The following is a 21,461-nucleotide window of genomic DNA, read 5'->3' on the forward strand; positions in this document are numbered from 1 at the left end:
TTCTCCACATGCACATGACTACAGAGAAAGCCCCATATGACACCCTACCAAGTTATAGGTCACCATCTATGCCCCACAAAACCCATAGCTCATATTTACACCTACTGGACTCACTCAAATTTCACGTAGTAAAAAAACAACAAAAGAGGCTCACCACAGCTTAATCCAAAGTAGTTTAATACAAGAAAATTCTATACAGGAACAGGATCCAATGGTGAGCGCTTTCACGTTTAAAAACGTTTCATCAGACTTCAATAATGCTGTTCATTTCCCTCTAGCTTTTATGCTACCTATTAAGCTCATTCATCCAATCTCACCTTGCATATCATTATGACCTCATAAGAACAATTAAACAATTGGATCCTGTTCCTGTATAGAATTTTCTTGTATTAAACTACGTTGGATTAAGCTGTGGCGAGCCTCTTTTGTTGTTTTTTTACTACGTGATTTTGGACTGATGAGGCACCCTACTCAGGACTGGTTGTTTTTTTCATTAATATCACTCAAATTTCAACCGATCATCTTACTTATGGGGGACTTTAACTACACTTCTATAGATTTTAAATCCTCTAGAGCCTCATATTTGCAGCCATAGAGGCTTCTGGACTTTGCAAACACAATCGCCCTTGACCAGATAGTGGATACATCCACTAGAGGTTCTAACATATTGGACCTGGAACTCACAAATGTGGGCGAACTCTGCATTCCCACCCCCCCACCCCCACCATATCCTACCTTTTAAGGTCTGATCACAAAACTGTCTCTTTTGACATAAAAATCAATATGCCACCTATTTCTCTAATGGACACAGGTAACCTGTCAATGGTTCATCACCCAAGCCCATGCTTACACTTATTGAGGGTATCAGAACTTGACAGAGGTTTGGGATGCATGGCTTGGCTTAAAAAGGCCCTTGTGGTCATTAGCCTAGTAAACACTATGAACCCCAGTAAACCCTGTAACAGTTAGGAACTATTTCAAAGCAAATGACTTTTTATTAAGCAATAGCTTATCAAAATTCAAAGCACCTCCAAACCCAGCCAACACAGCAACCTATGCGGAATTCTACCAAGAAACTCTGTACAACCATATCAAAGGCTGCATAGAGGTTGCTACACCTACTGAAAGAAAGACCAAAAATAACTCTAAAAACAAACTGTCTTGGTAGAATCCTAAATTAAACATGTTATTCAACAAAAGGAAAAAAGTCATAGCTAAAATTAAGAAATGCAACTCACAGAAAGATAAGAACACATCAAACTAAACAGAAAAGTAAGAAGGCTTATCAAGGCCAAAAAAGCCAATTTTGAGGTCAAGATAGCCTCACAGGCAAAAGACAACCATAAGACCTTCTTCAGTTATGTCAGAAACTGCAAAGTCAGCAGACAACAGTGCGCCAAACTGGTGGTTAGTGGCACCACATTCATTCAGCCATGCAATATAGCAAATCTGATGGCTGACAAATTCCATTTCAACTTTACCCCCCCAGTCACCCCCAGCCAACCACAGGAAATACCTTCAGACATAAACCCATCAACTGGCCATGCTGGCTAAGGCCAAAAACACAGCCTCAATGAGACTTAATAATATCTCGGGATTCCTCCTGGATAGCCTAAAATATGATCTGCCAGGGTTGCTGGATTCACTATTTAACTATAATCTCAGAACAGGCTTTGTGCCACAAGAATGGAGGACTGCCACAGCCATACCTCTTCATAAGGGTGGACTATCAACAGACTCTGGAAACTACAGACCCATTAGTCTGAACAGCTTCACATACCAAGCCATGTAGTGAATTATCAAGGAAATGATCAAAAGAGACATCTGACACCTTCAGCCACTGGATCCAACCCAGTTTGGTTTTGTCAAGGGAAGGTCATGCCTACTAAACCTGGTGGACTACTTTAAAAAGGTCATCAAGATAATGGATGAGAGTAAAACGGTGCATACTGCCTACTTTGACCTGGCTAAGGCATGTGATACAATACCCCACTCAGGCATCATAAACAAATTTGTGAAATAAGGTATAAATCCCTGTATAACATGCTGAATAACCAGGTGTCTCATAGACAGGACCTAGGAAGTTAGGACTGGTGAAGCCCACTCCACAAGCAGACCAGTCACCACTGGAGTCCCTCAGGGCTCAATGCTGGGCCTGGTCCTCTTTGGCATATACTTCTCAGAAGTCAAGGACCTCTGGCTAAGTTTCCAGATGACAGCAAGTTAGGAGCAGTCACAGACTTCTCCCAAGACACTAACATCTTACAAGAGGGCTTAACACAGACAAATGGCTGGTGTCAAAGTCACAGCTTAAAGCTCAATGCCAAGAAATGCATAGCAGTACCTTTTGGGAAGTCAGCCACTCCCAGGAAACTATGTCAGTGACAAATCACCCCTAAGAATTGACCTGCTAGTCAGGGATTTAGGTAGATGTAGATAGTATCCTAGCCTTCGACCAACATGTGTCCAAGGCAGTAAGGAAATCATTCCATGTCACTCGACTTATAAGTAGGAGCATGGCATCTAGGTCTAGGGAGTTAATCCTGCCACTGTACTCGATCCTCATCAGAGCCATCATTGAGTACAATATCCCCTTTGGTATGTATCTGACCACACGTCAGAACGTCTACAAAGGTTCTTATAAAAAGAATATAGGGCATTAAACACAATGTCTTATGCAGATCGCCTTAAAGCCCTGTCTCTATACTCTTTTTCTTACAAACTACTGAAAAATGACTTATGCCTGGCATACAAGGACTCCCTAGATCCAGCTCTGATGAATCTTTTGCAAAACCTCAGAAAGGAATAGCATCAGCACAACTAGATCTGAAGACCTGAATTTTGCTTGTGACAAAAAAAAGGACATGTTGAAGACACAGATATGAATCTCAGAGAATTCCAGTTCTCTAGAATAGGCCTCCATCAATGCGATAGCCCCTCCCTAACAATATTCAAACATAATCTGGACCAATGGAAGGGAAGTCGAAAATTCATCCCAGTCTGGTATCCATATCTCTGATGAAAAGAGGCAATATGTAATTTGCTTTCCAATTAACATACACCCCTTATATAAGTGTTTAAGATGAAAATATTTATGAGACACTTTTGAGTTGCATGGCTAGGCTATTAAAAGTCTTTGTGGCTGCTAGTCTAGTATACACCTATGAACCTAGGAATGTGTGAAAAGACTGCAGGAAGCATGCATAAGGGTGTTTGAATTACAGCCTTGGTCCAAGAGAAGGTCTGTTGATTAGATGGACAGCATCAGAGAAGAGACTTGGGGCTAGAGGCTATTAATAGTTGGAGGTATGTAGCATTTGGGAGATGACTGGGGTGGGTATGGAGAATTATATATAGCGGTAAGATGTAAGGAAGGCAGCAGTGAAGGATAATAACACAATTGTGAGGATTAGTAGCATTACAGATGTGGACAGATTGAGTGAAATTGAAGGAAATGAGAGATAAGGAAGAATAAAAGTGAGGAGTAAAATAAAATTATATTAAAACTACATATATGTGGTGCAGTGGTTAACATTGTTGCCTCACAGTAAAAAGTTCTATGGTTTGATTCTTGGCTGGAGTGCCTTCTGTGTGGGGTTTGCATGTTCTCCCTGCGTTCGCATGGGTTTCCTCTGGGTACTCCGATTTCCTCCCACAATCCAAAGACATGCATCTGGAGCGTTTCTCTCTGGGCCTCCGCTGAAAATAGGCTCTGTCCTAGTCAGACTTTCCCGGTCAACAAATGTAAAATAAATAAAAATTATATATATATATATATATATATATATATATATATATATATATATATATATATATATATACATACACACACACACATATATATTATATAATACATTCATATATATATATATATACACATATATGTATATAATATATATATTTATATAATAAACATATATATATATCTATATGTGTGTGTGTGTGCGTAGTGAAAAATAATGTAACTGACACAGTCTCATATAAAACAGTTTTAATTCTACAATGGACTGTGAAGTCTGGTTTTGCTAAAATAACAGTTATCTTCTATGCTGTACAACAGAAAGGAAGTGACAGTACCTTTTAACAAATGTAGGTGATAAACACAACTTAAAACATAAACTCTGTGTCACTGATCTCTGAGCAAACAGGTTCCATGTTTCATTCTCTGGCAAACATTCTTTAGAAAATTTCTCTTCTTCACAGCCACTGCTTTGGACCTCTAATCCATTTAAAAGGGTGATATCTCTCACTCTCTTAACACTTGTATACTCCTCCATTTTTTTTCTGATTTCTAATCTGGGCATCTTTCTTTTATACACATCAGCTGCCATTTGGATCTGTTAGCCATACTTAAGTTCTTCCTTAAAGAGATATTTGTTATATACATAATACACAGGATACATAAGCAATGTTAGTACAAGTCCTATTTGTAAAAGAATTAAATGTAATTTACTGGTGACAACCACAGCACTATTACATGTGACCCTCCCCACCCTGAAGCCATTGGTTTCAGGCCACTGGGATGGTCTGCACAGTCTTGAACCATCTGCATTCTGGGGGCAGAAAATCATACTTGTGTCGTACTTTAAATTTTGAAGGGCTACAATGACAAGGTCCATCTACAAGGCTTCCTATTGCACTTTTTTGCTGGTAAAGCCACTGTAGGGGAACACAATCAGTTATGAGGCAAAACTCCCACCAAGTTGGTAAGTAAATTAGGGATTCTCGTTCTCACTTAATAGTTAAGCACTCACATTTGATAGCAGAATACCTGAAAACTGTTCTGGTCAGCTTCATTCTTAAGTAACAAGTTGGATGTTAACCTTTAAGACAATACTATGGCCAGGCCCATATAAGATGTATCTGTGTACACTCTGAAGTGACTGGTAAAATCAGGGGAAGCCAGCAGGTGTTCAGACTATAAAATGTTTTTCAGTTACTGGAAGGCAATCTCTGATTATACTGTTCATTTCACTTTCATGGGATCTTATCCATAGTCAGAGGGCATGCAGTTATGGCAGCGTATGGCAGAATTTTTCTATAATATCCAGCCATGCTCAAAAAGGTTCAAAACAGCATTTTATTCTGTGGTACCGGATGGCGTTTTACTGACAATACTTTCTCTGCTTTCTTCTTCTTAGGTTTAATAATGTCTGCTTGCTAATTACTGTTATACTCACTGTTTTGTATTCTTACCATTAATTGATAGTTGTTTGCAATATTTTTATTATACTTATATACCTCTTTCTCACTGCAATGTTTTGTAAATTTATTGCAAGTATTTTGTGTGGAGCTTTTCTACCTGGCCTTGTGCTCAGATGGACTATCTTGACAGGCGAATGCTAATAAATACAAATAAATATATTCTGGCCCAGAAATTGTAGTTTACTGGCCATTTGGGCAGTTTTTCCATCCCTTTCAATGTTCTGGTTTAAAAGCCCGTGTTTGCACAGGTTTGCGCTTGTTTAGGCTCCACGTTTCCAGTTTTGGCATCCTGCAGACTGCAAGAGCATCAGGAAGGGGAAAGAGATACTCACGTCCCATTTTGATTTTTTTCCCAATTTATTGCTTTCTGCACTTGTTTTTAGTTGTTTTTTAATTTAATTGCATTTACTTAAACTGTATTTGCTTTAATATTGCTACACACTAAAGTGTGCTAGCTTGCACTGCATCTGATTTGTTTTTACTGCTGTTTTAGCTGCTTTTCTGTAAAAAACAAAAAAAAAAAGTTCTAAGCTTGTTTCCTGCCTTTCCTGTAACTTGTCTAGTCCTGATACAGATTCACTGTATCCATGACTGTTTGTAAGTTTCTGAGCCCCTCCCCCAAGACTTTCTGTTTTGTAGGGAAGTCTTCTAGCTTATCAGTGGGAGTGGTAAGCACCAGGTAGCCTATCTATCACAAGAGGAGTGGTGCCTGGTCCAGAAATTGTAGTTTATTGGACGTCTGGGCAGTTTTTCCATCCCTTTCAACCGTCTGGTTTAAAAGTCTGCGTTTGCACAAGTCTGAGCTTGTTTAAGTTCCACTCAGTGGCACTTAGCTGAGGTAAACTATTAATGGTGCCAGAAGGTCTGCTCTTCAGTTTTTCCCTTAGATCTTGCTAGTTCTTTCTCTCTCTCTTGCATTTCAAACAGCTTAATCGCTTTGCACATCAACAGGATTTTGTAGCAATTATTGTAGCACACCTAAGTGCCATCAGCACTAGTCGTTCTTCATGAAAATAGCTCCTGTACTTAGTAGTTACAAGCACCCCTCCTGGCATGATTAAAGGGCAGTTCCCTCTGCACATGGGCATTTTAAGGCAGTGTAGCAACTGCCTAATGTACACACATGACCTTCTTCTCTTACCTACCAACACTCAGACTTGTGAGAGATGCACTTATATCACCAAATTGGAGGCTATGTACTCTCCCGCCAACACCGGACTAGCTGGTCAAGAGGAGAAGGTCAACACCTGCACCACACCACATGGAACACATAGCCCTCCAGAACACCCACCATCACAGCTCTCACATAAAAACACAAACCACACACCTACCTTTGCAGAGGCTCTCAACAGAAATTTACCCAAACAGCAGAGACCTCCAAGACAGAAACGCACTCAACCACAACACAGCACAAACCACAGAACACATAGCTCACCTCCACAGTGTGCCCCTCAACATAAGCCCCTAAGGCTAAACACCTTGCACAATACACTAATCACAGGTAACGCAATAATGAGGCACACAGATGTCCCACTCACTAGGTTGAATAAGGAGAAGGTAACAGTCAACTATCAGGTGCCAGAATCTGACACATAACACACACACTCAGGTCACTCCACAGCAAGTACAAGTATGACTCTGTCATTGTCCATGTGGGTGTGAATGACCTGAGATGCACCTCCTTGGACTACATGAAAAGAGACATGGTGGAGCTCTCGGATTATGGGGCCCAAGCAGGTATGACTCCAACCCCGAGCAGTATGCTACCATCACCCAGAATGACACTGCAGTACAAACAAAAAATGACTGACTTCAACAATTGGCTAAGTTTCTGGTATCAATCTAAGGGGATCCAGTATCTGCTTGGAATGACATGACTAACAGACCTTGATGCTTTGCCAGAGATGGCCTGCATCTGTCACCCCTGGGTGTCTGGGTACTGGCTAAGGCACTTGCCACCCCTACAGTGCCTTTTTAGGTGGTGTTCCAAAGACCAAATTACCACCATAACAGCTATAAATAAATGCAATCTGAGGGTCATGCTGCTCAACACTAGAAGTCTAAATCTCAAAATGCACTCGCTCTAAGCACTCCTTAAAAATGGAGAACATCAACATTTGTGCAGTAATGGAGACCTGGTTTAAAGTGGCAGAAAGCACCCCTGCACTACCAGGCTATAACTCATTCCGCACCTTTCGGCCCCGAAATATGGACAAAAGCTCCAAAGGTGGTGGTGTCTCCATACTCATAAATGATATGCACACCTCCAGATTAATAGCCCAGCATAACACATCTGAGATATTTCAGGTACAACTAACATTGGGTAAGATGGCGATCCAGGTCATAGCCTGCTATAGGTCCCCAACCATGTTCCTAGACTCGCACTCCATGTTTCTAAGCACCTTGGAATCTATCAAGGTCCAACCCAATACTCTCATACTAGGAGACTTCCACTACCCCTCCATCAACTGGGAAAACTACTCAAGCACCAATACAATGCCCCAATGCTTACTGGAATTCATCAATTCCAATGCCCTAGACCAGCTCATTCTGACCCCCACTAGAGGAAGCAACATCCTTGATCTGGTTATTACTAACATGGGCGACCATTGCTCTACGCCAATAGTCAAACCCTACCTGCTCAGATTCTACCATAAACTAATCACCATGGAAATCCACATCTTACTCACACCCCCTGCAAAGATAACCACCTTGGAAAACTTCTGCAAAGCTGATTTTGGGCTCCTAAAAACAGAGGTGGCTAACTTCACAGCACTAATTCCAATGGAAATTTGCTGCATGACTGCCGAATCATACACCAATGCACTGTACGAACATGTAAATAAATGCATGGAACTAGCCATACACAACAGAACCAAGATGCTCTCCTCCAAAAAAAGGAAGCCAATCTTGTGCCCCCCTGCCATTAATAATCTCTACAATAGAAGGAAGAAAATGTTGCAGAAAAAAGTGAAGTCCCAAGAACGTTGAGATCCCTCATCAAATCCTCCAAAGCCAGCTATGAAGGCAGAATTGCAGCACAAAGCCTTCTATAGTTATATCAAGAATCTCCACTGCAATACCCAGATTTGCTCTGAGTCACTGCACAATGGTACCTCCTATACTGAGCCAACAGATATTGCCAACCTACTGGCCAACAGATTCAGTGCCAACTTTACCGCTCTCTCCCCCCTGCAAAAGACCAATCACAATACTGGAAGAATACCAGGCACCCAGCATTACTGCAGCACAGGTGAAAGCTGCATTGTCCAAGGCCAAGAATACAGCTTTCATGGGACCTGATAATATTCCTGGCTGTGTTCTACATGAACTACAAAGCGAACTGGCATCACATCTATGTGCCATGTTCAGTCACAGCCTCACCTCAGGCTTTGTCCATACCGAATGGCAAACTGCTACAGTTATCCTTCTCCATGAAGGGGGAGCAACTACAGACCCTGGGAATTGCCCTATTAGCCTGACGATTCTGATATGTAAAGGTATGGAGTGCATCATCATGAACCTGATTAACAAAGATATAGGAAATCTCCAAACTCTAGACCCCACGCAATTTGGCTTTGTGAAAGGGAGATCCTGCCTGCTCAACCTGGTTGACTTCTTTTAGTCACTCACCAGGGCTGTGGATGAAGGTATGGCAGTGCATACAGCCTACCTCGATCTGGTCAAGGCCTTTGATACCATTCCTCACCCAGGAATTATTGATAAACTCAACAAATTAGGCATCAACCCCTATATCACTAGGTGGATTGCAAATTGGCTCACAGATAGATCCCGCAGTGTGAAAGTAGTGGACTCCAAGTCAGACTGTCGACCAGTCACGAGTGGAGTCACACACGGATCGGTCCTGGGTCCTCTCCTGTTCGGCATCTACTTCTCAGAAGTCCAGGCCAACACAACAGAACTCTGGCTTGACCAAGTTCGCAGATGACTGCAAACTGGGAGCCATTATTAACTCCCCAAGTGATGCCGGCATCCTACAGAAAGGCCTCATTATACCAATGACTGGTATTGAAACCATGGCCTTAGCCTTAACGCCAAAAAATGTCTTCATCCCCTTTGGTAAAAACTCATTTCCACTAATTACCACATCGATAGGAGCCCACTGAACACTGAAGGCATTATAAGAGATCTGAGGATGCAGGTTGACAGCAACCTCTCCTTCGACCACCACATCGCCACTGTGGTCAGAAAGTCCTTCTATGTGGCACATCTCATTACAAAGGGTTTTGCATCCAGGAAGAAAGTGGTCATCATCTCTCTCTACTCTTCCCTCATTAGATCAATCATTGAGTATAATGCCCCATTTGGTATGTACCACACTAGACACCTGCAACAGCTGGAGAGGCCACAGAAGTACCTCATGAAGAGAATCCTAGGCATTAAACACATGTCCTACATGGACAACTCAAAAGACTCCAACTATTCTCAGTCTCATATCGCCTACTTAGATGCGATCTCTGCTTGGCTTACCAAGCCATGTATGACCCAGCACGGTTAGAAATGCTACATCTAAAGAAATCCCAAACCCTCTGCACCACAAGCTCCAGAGACCTCAACCTCATTACTACAATCAACAGAACACGCTGGAGGGACAGGTTCCTCACCCAGAGACTGCCCATGCCCTGGAATAGACTTCCCATACATGTCAAGCAGGGCACCTCGCTGTCCCTCAAGAAAAATCCTGATGAGTAAATATGTAATATAAGTAAATATGTAATATAAAGTTCACCCTGGGGATCTAGTTGATAGAGGCACTGTGAACTAACGGCAGGTGGCACGATGCCAGGGCACTTCTATTGGCTAGGCTTGTAAAGGCTCCAGGGCCTTTAGCCTAGTACACACCTATGAACCTATGATATAAATAAAGCCCCTTTAATTTATACAGCCCAGTCACTTTACCTCCAGCATACCAAATTTACATTAAAAAAGCATTACAGTGAGTACTGCCTTATTCAGGGAGTTTAATGCAGCCAGCACATTCAGTAGTTTTGAAACCCATCTTCAGAATGTATGAATAAACTGTCTAAATATGTAGTAATATAAGGGGTATGCAGTGATGTATGTGAGTGTGTGAGGTTAAGGACCCTGTCCATTAAGTAATGAAACTTATGAAAAGTACCAAAAAGGCTAAATGGGAGAGTCTTTTACTGGAATAGGCCATCAGAGAAACAGATGGCAGTTTTTTCCTTATGTTCCTTAGTTATGGGACTCTACTAGGGACCTTTAGTAGCTCAGATAGCTAATAATCTAGCCTTCCCTAGCCATTCAATTAGTTATTCGATAGGATACCTGTTGAACTTAGAAACACTGTTTAATTTCCAAACGTCATTGCAGACTCTAATAATTCCATCTGGTTTTGGAACCAAAACTATATTCTATTCTCTGCTCAGACTTGGCGACCCCTAGCAGAGGCATTGTTTTTCTTTTTCTTGAATTGATTTAATTTATGATTTAGGATTCCTGAAGGGTCTCAGGATAACCTTCTCCCCTGGAAAGTTTTCACTATCAGGTTTAATTAGGTTAGTCTTGCCAGAGTTTTCTGAGAACATTCCTTTAAGGGAATATTTCTTTGCTCCTTAAGATGAACTCTTGTACCTCCTGTCCTTGGGATTTTGACAAAGTGTGATCTAACAGTACCTTAGACATGGACGATACCCTTTCTCCTTATCAGGTTCCTTGTACTCAGCTGCCAGACTTACCAAAGCTGTCTGCACCATCTCCATGCCCTCAACACATTGATGCAATGTGGTATGTTTTTCAGGATGTCTCTTTCCTATCTGATCTAATATATTTGTTCAGGATGTCTCTTTCCTATCTGATGTGATATAGTTGTTCAGGATGCCTCTTTCCTATTTGATGTGATATATTTGTTCAGGATGCCTCTTTCCTATTTGATGTGATATATTTGCTCAGGATGTCTCTTTTTTATCTGATGCAATATATTTGTTCAGGATGTCTCAGTCTGTCAGACTAACTCAATAATTAAACCAGAGAAACCCAGGACTAAACACCTCCTTTTCAATCAACTGCACACTTAATGTAAGGAAACTTGATCACCAAATGTTTTTCTATTAAAAGAATCATCAGCTATGGACCCCCCTCAAATAATGGACAAACAATGAAACTCCTTTTGAGTATGTAAGTTTTTTTTTTTTTTTTTTTTTTTGTGAAAAAGCTTTGGAAGATATGCCTGACTATGTTTTAAAATAAGTAATACTATTTTCTACTGATAAAGGTTTGAAAACCACTGAAAGGTACTGTATTTGATTTGTAACATGTAATACTATTTTCTGGAAAACAACTTAAAAACAGAGCAAACTCAGAATTATAACCATAAACTAAGCTTACACAGAAAATTACAGTAAATAGTTTTAGGGCAGATCTGAGGAAAACTTAACAAAACTGCTGAAGAATATGTTTAACAGTACAGCACTCATGGTTTACCATTTTTACAGTTTTACTGGTAAAAGGGTCATAATCGAATATAAATGATAATAGAATGCAATCCTTGATCATATTGGAAGAATGATCATTTGAGGCACTAATTAGGCTAAATGTGGAAGTAGATATGCTCTCTTGTGTTAACATTTGGACGTCAGAGTGGAACTCCGCCTCCCATGAATGACAACCTCCAGCCCACTGCCAAACACTCCCCAAGAGGCAAATCTGTTTGGTAATACGCCCCTTTCCAAACAATACAAACCAATCAATTGCATGACTGTAACATTAACACAAAGCAAGGCCAGTGTTAGCATTTTGGTGGCTCCAGCAAATGTCAAGTTGGGGGCCCCTAGGCACTTCCAGTGTAAGTATCACCCTGTCACTGCCACCCCTCCTAAGCAATCTTTTAGTTCATGCTGCAAACTTTTAAGAGTAGCATATACAGATTAACCTGTAGCTACAATGCTCTTACATTACAAGTCAGTGTACCACAATATGCTGACCCATCTCACAAAGGGACATTTACAATTACTGGCATTTAGTTGCAACAATGATACATCACAACAACTGTATGTAAAAGTCTGGACTTGGGTGAAATTGCACCCTAGGCCTACTGTTTCAGCCCCCACCCCCCCTTTCCCCACACACCCTCCAGTCCTCCCCTCTGTTTTCTCCCATCTTGGGCTCCCCATACCATGAACATTACTTTTTTTTCTTCCTATCCTCATATTTTGCCTTATTCTTCAGCTTTTTCAACACAAAGTAATTTTCTATATGCTCTGAAGTGCATTTTTTTTCCATTTTATACAACCTGTTCATCCAGTGATGGCTTAAATAGAAATTATAAGATAAAAAACAACCAATGGAGGCAAGGGCCAGGTTCAGGAACAATCTTTTAATAAAACACACAAGTGCTTTCACCAAATGCTTCTTCAGGTGTAACATAACACTAAATGCCTAACACACCATATTTAACCATTAAACTAAAAATCACATGACAAAGCAAGTCACAAACTTAAAGATACACATCCTAAAATTCATCTGGATAAAATATATGCAATAGATATATGAAAAAATCTGTACATACAGCATATAATTTTAAAAATAAATATATATATATATGATCATGAAGGTAGTATCATTATTACACAAACTATTCACTTCCTACGTAATAGTCTAGCCTTCAAAGCGGGTCTTACTGGAATACAGTCATTTAACCCATGTCCAGCATTCGTCCTCTACCTTATAATCCACTGGGCTTCCATTTTTTCAGTTCTCAACCTCATATCCCCTCCTCTCTTATTACCATAATTAATTCCTATTGCCTGAAAACTGAAACAATGTGTTTCATATTATGAGAATGCTATCACTATAATAAAAAGGATTTGATTTAAACAAACCACACCTGACATTTATTCTTCCTGAGATATATTCTTCAAAAAGAACTTTGCCAGAAGTTGATATCCATACTTTGGATTTTAAAGTTTTACAGAATGCAACAGGCTAGAATCCAGATCACCAGCCTTAGAGACTGAGTACATATAAACATATATAGATAGATAGATATAGAAATATATATATATATATATATATATATATATATATATATATATATATATATATATATATATATATATATACAGAGAGTGTTTCCACCCTCTCCTGTAACTAGTCTAGTCCAGATACAGATTTGCTGTATCCAGGACTGTTTGTAAGCTCCTGAGGCCCCTAAGCCTTTCTGTGTTGGAGGGAAGCCTTCTAGCTTATCAGTGGGAGTGGTAAGCACTAGGTAACTTATCTACCACATAAGGAGTGGTTTCTGGCCCAGAAATTGTAGTTATTGGCCGTTTGGGCAATTTTTCCATCTTTCTCAACTTTCTGATTTAAAAGCTGCATTTCCACTTGTTTCTTTCCTGTAACTAATCTACTTCAGACACAGATTCTTACTTTTAGCACTTGAATTTGCTTATTCGTGCTCAGCACTTGTTCAGAACTTGTTGTAAGCACTAAATAAGCTACAAATTACTACAGCACTTAACCTTCCTCATTACCTGGGGGAAAACAGTTTTTGTACTTACTTTCCTCACTTGCTTAGAGAAAAACATCTCTTGTACTCACTTTCCTCACTTGTCTAGAGGAAAATAGTTTTTTATTCAGGCATGTCCAAGGGTCAGCTCCCAGTGTTCTCTCCTGTCTATCTGATGAATCTGGGCATCTTGGGGTAATGTAGCAATTGCCTCATGTACACAGACAACCCTCTCCACCTACCACCTAACACTAGATGCACTTTCCTAGCCAAACTGGAGGTAAAGCTTTCTCCATCCAAGAATGAACTTGACAGTCAAGAGGAGAAGGTAAACATTTGCACCACACCACACTCGTCACATAGTCCCACTAAACCTAAACCATCAAAATCCACACATAGAAACACAAAAACATTTGTGGAGGCTCTCAATAATAATCTGCTCAAGTAACAGAGACCTCCAAAGCAGAAAAGCAATCAACCTCCACCCCCAAACACAACCCAAATGACACATAGCCCACAGACTCAGTGTGCAACTCAACCACAGCCCAAAAGTCAAAACAACGTACCCAACACACTAGTCATAAGTGACTCTATTGTCAGGCACACTGATGTCCCACTCACCAGGCTAAAGAAGGAGAAGGTTACTGTCAGCTGCCTGTCGGGTGCGAGAATCCACCACATAACCTATGCACTCAGGTCACTCCACAACAAGTACAAATATGACTCCATCATTGTCCATGTTGGTGTGAACGACCTGAGATGTACCTCCCTGGACTACATGAAAAGAGACATGGAAGAGCTCTCCGATCTTGTAGCCCAGGCAGGTATGACCCTAGCCATGAGTTGCCATTGCCCAGAATAATACCGCAGTACAAGGACAAAATGATTGACTTCAACAATTGGCTAAGCTTCTGGTGTCATTCTAAGGAGATCCAGTATCTGTCTGCCTGGGACAACATGGTTGACAGACCACGATGCTTTGCCAGAGATGGCCTGCACCTGTCACCCCTGGGATTCCGGATACTGACTAAGGCTCTTGCCACCCCTATAGTGCCTTTTTTAGGCAAGGTTCAAATGACACATTCACCACCATAACAGGAACAGGCAAGCAAAATTGAGTGTAATGCTACTCAATGCTAGAAGTCTAAATTTCAAAATGTAGACCCTCGAGGCACTTCTTAAAATGGAGAACATCAATATCTGTGCAGTTACTGAGACCTGCATTACCAGGTTATAACTCGTAACACACTTTTCAGCCATCTAATCTGGACCGGAACACCAGAGGTGGAGGTGTGTCCATATTCATTAAGGTTATCCACACCTCTAGGTTAGTTGCTCAGCATAATGCATCCAAGGTTCTCCAACTGCAACTAACTCTGGGCAAAACTGCAATCCAAATTGTAGCTTGCAACTAATCCCCCACCATGCCCCAGAATTTCCATTCCTCTTTTCTTGATATACTACAAAATATTAGGGTTCAACCAAACACACTATTAATGGGTGATTTCAACTACCCCACCATTAACTGGGAAAACTACTCATGTACCAACTCATTCGTTCAACACTTTCTGGAATTCATAAATTCCAATGCCCTGGATCAACTTATCCACACCCCCACCAGGGGCAACAATATCCTAGACCTAGTCATTACCAACATGAGTGACCAGTGTTCCAAACCTGAAGTCCGCTCCTCATTGGTCAGATCCAACCATAAGCTAATCACCCTAGATACCCCACATTATTCCATCCCCACCCCAAAACATTTCACCAAAGCCAACTTCATGCTTCTTAAGACAGAAGTGGCAAACTTCATGACATCCATGCAGATGGACAATGCAGTTACGACTGCTGAGTCCTACACAAATGCACTCTATAAGCACTTACACGAGTGCATGGTTCGTGCTAACCCAAACAAAACCAAAAAAAGGAAGCCAATCTGGTGGTCCCCTGCCATAAACAAACTCTACAACAGAAGGAAGAAACTATTGCAAAAGAGAGTAAAATCCCATGAGTGGAGAAGCTCCCTGGTCAGCCTCAGTAAGAAGCAAAGATCCTTTGTAAGATCCTCCAAAGCTAGCTGCGAAAACAAAATTGCCACTGATTCTAAGGACAACCACAAAGCATTCTATAGCTATGTCAGGAATCTCAATGGCAACACCCAGATCTGCTCTGAGTTACAGCACAACGGCACGAAAATTACAGAACCAACTGATATTGCCAACATTCTGGCAGATAGGTTCAGTGCTAATTTTACCCCCCACCCTCACCCCACCCCCTAAAGGGCCCATATCTATACAGAAAGAATGCAGAGTCCCTGTAATCACAACTATGCATGTAAAAGCTGCACTCTCTAAAGCCAAAAGCACAGCATCCATGGGACCAGACAACATCCCCGGCTGCGTTTTACACAAACTTCAGAATGAACTGGCTCCCCACCTAAGCACCATGTTCAATCATAGCCTCACATCAGGCTTTGTGCCCACCAAATGGCAAACAGCAACAGTTATCCCACTCCACAAAGGGGGAGTCACCACTGATCCCGGGAACTATCACCCTATTAACCTGACGAGCCTGGTCTGTAAGGCTATGGAATGTATCATCATGGAAATCATAAAGACATTGGTAACCTCCAAACTCTGGACCCACCCAGTTCGGGTTTGTGAAAGGCAGATCATGCCTCTTGAACCAGATCAACTTCTTTGAGGCAGTCACCAAAGCTGTAGACGATGGTAAGGTGGTTCACACAGCCTATCTTGACCTCGTCAAGGCTTTTGACACCATTCCCCCATTCTGGAATTATAGATAAACTCACTAAACTAGGTATAAATCCTTATATTACAAGATGGGCTGCCAATTGGCTCACTGACAAAACCCACACTGTAAAACTTGCAGACTTCAAATCTGATTTCAAACCAGTGACAAGTGGAGTACCACAGGGTTCAGTCTTGGGACCTCTCCTGTTTGGTATCTACTTCTCTGAAGTACAGGCTAACACAGAAGGCCTTTGGCTAATGAAGTTCGCAGATGACTGCAAACTAGGAGCCATAGTCGAGTTCCCAAATGATGTGGACATCCTACAGAAGGGCCTCACTGAGACAGATGCCTGGTGTCAGAGCCATGGCCTCAAGCTCAATGCCAAAAAGTGCATTGTCATCCCCTTTGGTAAAAACTTTGCACCATTGAACTACTACATAGGCAGCAGTCTACTTAAAGCCGAATGTGTTTTAAGAGACCTTGGGACCCAGGTGGACAGTAGTCTCTCCTTTGATAATCACATCGCCACAGTAATCAGGAAATTCTTCTACGTGGCACATCTCATCACAAAAGGGTTATCATCCAGGAAAAAATAGGTCATTGTTCCCCTCTACTCGACACGAGTACAACGCCCCTTTTGGAATGTACCTCACAAGACATATGCAGCAGCAGGAAAGGCCACAGAAGTACCTCACAATGAGGATTACTGGCCTCAAACAGATGCCCTACACTGATGGTCTCAAAACACTCCAGCTTTACTCTGTAGCATATCACCTACTACGAGGTGATCACTGCCTAACATATAAAGCTATGTCAAACCCAGAGCTGTTGGACATGGTGCACCTAAAGAAATCCCAATCCCTCCGAGCTACACGCTCTTCCCATACTCTGGAACAAGCTACCCATCTTTGTCAAGGAAAGTTCCTCATTAGCACTCTTCAAGAAAAATCTTGATGAATGGATGGGAAATAGAATAGGAAATACACCCCGGGGATCACTTCTGTGGCTCTGCTCGACAGGGGCACAGGAAAATAACTTTCTTGAGTGGCATAAGCCAGGGAACCTTGTTGGCTAGGCTTACTTAGGCCCTTGGGCCAATAGCCTAGTACCTACCCATGAACCTATGATATACATATCACACATATATATGTATGTATGTATGTATGGTTTTCTTTTCCTGTTCAATGGACAAGGAAAACCTATCCAATCAGATTGCTAGCTACATGTACATCAAATTGAAGAAAGTGAAAGCATAAACCCTACTAACAGAAAAATGGAAGCAATGCAGAAGGTGACAGAACATGGACAACATAATCAAACATAGTAGATTCCACAGAAACAGAAAACAGCCACCAAAATCTAGGAATTAAATGACACACACACACATGCACACACACACACACACACACACACACACACACACACACACACACACACACACACACACACACACACACACACATTCTCTAGAAGGATTCTGCTGGGCATTACTAGACTTAAAAGGTTAAATTAAAGATATAATACACAGACATATAAAAAACTGCATGAATACAAACTCATATTAAAACAAATAAAACACGCATAACATCACCATATAATCCAAATTAAATAAAGGTAACATACATGCTATCAGCTAAATTAATTTTAAGGAAACACAGGGAAAGGTGGTAAGAACATTATTGTTTGTATACATGTTTTTCAGTTCTTGGGATTTGCCCACAGAATGAAAAAAAAAAAAAAACATACTATCAGCTAAGTCAGCTAAACTGATGTAAAAATGATGGTGGGAGTATTACTGCTTACAGACACTTCTTTCATTACTTACAGTCACCACTAAATGAGTACGCTTGTAAATAGTTCTGAGGTTATTACTCTGAAAACAGTATACACATATGTGAATCAATGTGTTACAGATATGACATTTCCTCATATGGACTCATTCAGCTGATGCATTGGGTAGTGTTAGAATCTGTTATAAGATGAAATATATAAAAGCACACAACAGTTTGACATAAGGATGCCTTAAATGACTATCTGGAAAATGTCATAGCAAAATTCCATGTAGTGCAACTATTGTTTAATATGTGCAGATGAATTACTATACATTGTATAATTCTTTAAAATCTATACTTATCATGCATAAACTACTAAATGTAAAATTAAAAATGAAAAATATATAAAAATGTCCATTTTATAGGTGTGCTAAAGGCATTTAGTGGTGTGCTTACAGGTACTATCCTACACGCAGGAGCTGAAAGGCACTTTGACTTCAGGCGTGTGGCTCACAACACCTCTGAATGAGCAGTACTGTTTGTACCATGTATACTCCATCATTTCTTATTGTTTACAAACACATACACATATACATATACATGCATAGGCAGATATAGTGATAGTTATACAATGTAGCTTATATAATGGTAGGAAAAGTAAAACCTGTTCATATAGGACTGTTGGTGGTAGCAATCACATATTTAGCAGTGCAGTTAAAATGCTATAGAAATGTATGTAAGTTGATGCAGTGCCATTCAACTTTTGTTTTCCAGAGCATATGGCACTATGCCAGGATACAACAGATTAGTCATCCTTCCATCAGTTCATCAACAAGCGACCGGGGATTCACATCATAGCAAGAGATTTTTTTTTTTAACAAAGTAGAAATATCCAGCATCATACATAATTTTAAGAACAATTAACGGCAATGAAATAGCTGTCCCACAAGTGCCTTCCCTATAAAAAACACCTGTCAAGAGAGTTACATGTTAGGAGAGGAAGAGCATCAGTAAACTTCAGCTTGAAGAGTACATTAGTAAGTCCTAACTCCAGCAACTACAGAAGGAAAGGTCTAACATAGGATAAAAGTATTAGGCTCTTTCATTTCCAACATCTGCGCATGTATAGCGCCCAGGCTAAATTCCATCACTACTACTTCTTTATCAACTAATAGACTCTCTGTGCTTCCTGATTTCTTTACCAGATTTATCCACTGATGCATGTTTAATTTTTACTATACTATTTAAGTAAAAGAAAAGGAAAATAAAAAGAACCACTAACTTCATATTCAAAAATTCATGTACAATTTTATCTCATCTGGGTAAATGTTTCTTGCGATTGTAAAATGTTCAGAAGTATCAATGTCATGATTCTGTCCTTAACCAAAAAGACATTTAGTCTGGAAGCCTTTTGGTTGGTGGATTCTCATGCTTGCATAAGAACATCATACAATCTCAATGAAATCTGTGTTGCCATGATGATAAATAATGTTTGTACTTTGCTACTTAGTAGTCCCCAAGATAAAGGCCTACAAAATCACAGATAAGCTCATGATACAAAGTCGAGTGATCACTGATTTGAGGTGTCTATATAAGAAAAACTGAGTAGGTAAGCAGAACATTCACATTAACTTCAATACCTCTCACCACTTCCTTGTAGATCTCATATTAACAAACCTTCTCTGATCTCAAACATCACCTTCCATCCACCATCTTTTGTGACCACTGCCCCATTACTTTTCATATACATTATCTATATGTAAGCATACCCCCCAATACTCATTTCTTTCTGTAATAAATCACAGAATAATATTAACAATTTAAATCCTCCCTCATCTGACTAACACTGCTGCAGAAATACTCACCTCTAATGTAACTGACCTCCACAGATCCTGATTTCCAGTAATCAAAAGACAATGCAAACCTAAATCTAACAACTGGTTATTTATTAGCTTGAAGTTCTTCTTCATCTCAGAGACAAACTATGGCATTCATGAAAACCACTTAATAGTGCTATAAACAAACAGTGTTACACCCAGCTACGCACCTTGTCAAGCAAGCTATATATTGTCATAACAGTTAAAATGCATGTATATACTTCGTTTTACCAGTCACTCTGTATATATCATTTATCTACTGTCTTTACACCCGCAAGCCAACTCTGTCATGCACTCTGTATATCATATACATATATACTGCATTTTGCAATTCTCTCTCTCTGTATATAATGTCATGTATCTACTGTGTTTACCCCAGGCTAAGACTGAAATAGGTACAGTAGGATCAGTGCTCTACCCTGGTTTTAACAAGTTCAAAATAAAAATAAAATAGCCAGAGTCACATAAACAACCACAGCATTAGATTGCATGCAAATGACACTAGAGATGCCCAAATGATAAAACGATCCTACTGAGAGTGCAGCATGTACCTGTTGCTAACTCCTATTTTTTTCATGTTATAAAATTTTGTAGAAATAATTCTTATAATGCAACAAATCATCTTACATAGAGACCACTGACGGATCGTAAAACAGACTAGATAAGTGTGATTACTGAGATGAACCCCATTTGTTAATTACTTCAACAATGTATATTTCAAAAAATAGGATAAAAGCTTTTATTTCCGATACTCATATCATTAATATCATAGTTTACAGCTTCTGACAGTTTTGAACGGCAGTACATTTTTATATTTTATGTGTTGTAGCTTTGATATATTTGGAACTAAAAGATGAAAAGTACACCACCATTACTGAATGCAAATTCCCATGTTAATACATTTTTAACAAATGAATATAAACACTTTTATGAAAAGAGAGACAATTTAATATCAAATATATATATACTAACCTGCCATATTTCTGCTTCAGGCTGATATCTTTTCAATGTAAAACGTTGTGAGACTGGATCAGCCATCTTCTCTTTTGTTGAACTTGGAGGTTTGATTCTCGGTGGTAGTTTTACATCCCAAGGGACATTTCCATAGCTCCTATATAACCATATGTTAGCAAGTACATTTAAACTGTGAGTGATGACAGTCTGCAGATAACATTACATATATTACAGACTGTATTCCCTACATATAATTATGCCCATTATATAAGGCGTGATCTATGAGTACATGACAATGAGCAGTGTTATCTAAGAACAATGTTGTAGAATTCATCATTCACAAAAAAAAAAAAATAACTGCTGTAGGTAGCAACCACCTTCTGATTTACTTTTACCACCCTGATCAGTACA

The 21,461-nt window shown here is 40.1% G+C and overlaps 1 protein-coding gene across 3 annotated transcripts in view; it reads right to left on the reverse strand.

Annotated features, from left to right (window-relative positions):
* Positions 1-21,461, reverse strand: part of SPATA48 (spermatogenesis associated 48) — an 830,213-nt gene that overhangs the window by 415,191 nt on the left and 393,561 nt on the right. For 2 of the 3 annotated variants that reach the window (XM_044064825.1, XM_044064824.1), the window contains exon 4: positions 21,069-21,207. The exons of the other annotated variant lie outside the window; for it this stretch is intronic. In XM_044064825.1, the coding sequence (XP_043920760.1) occupies positions 21,069-21,207 (139 nt within the window). The remainder of the gene's footprint in view (positions 1-21,068; positions 21,208-21,461) is intronic. 3 annotated transcript variants of the gene reach the window in all.

Source organism: Protopterus annectens, chromosome 3.part0 (genome assembly GCF_019279795.1).
Source record: "Protopterus annectens isolate FY-2018-M chromosome 3.part0, PAN1.0, whole genome shotgun sequence".
NCBI lineage: Eukaryota > Metazoa > Chordata > Ceratodontiformes > Protopteridae > Protopterus > Protopterus annectens.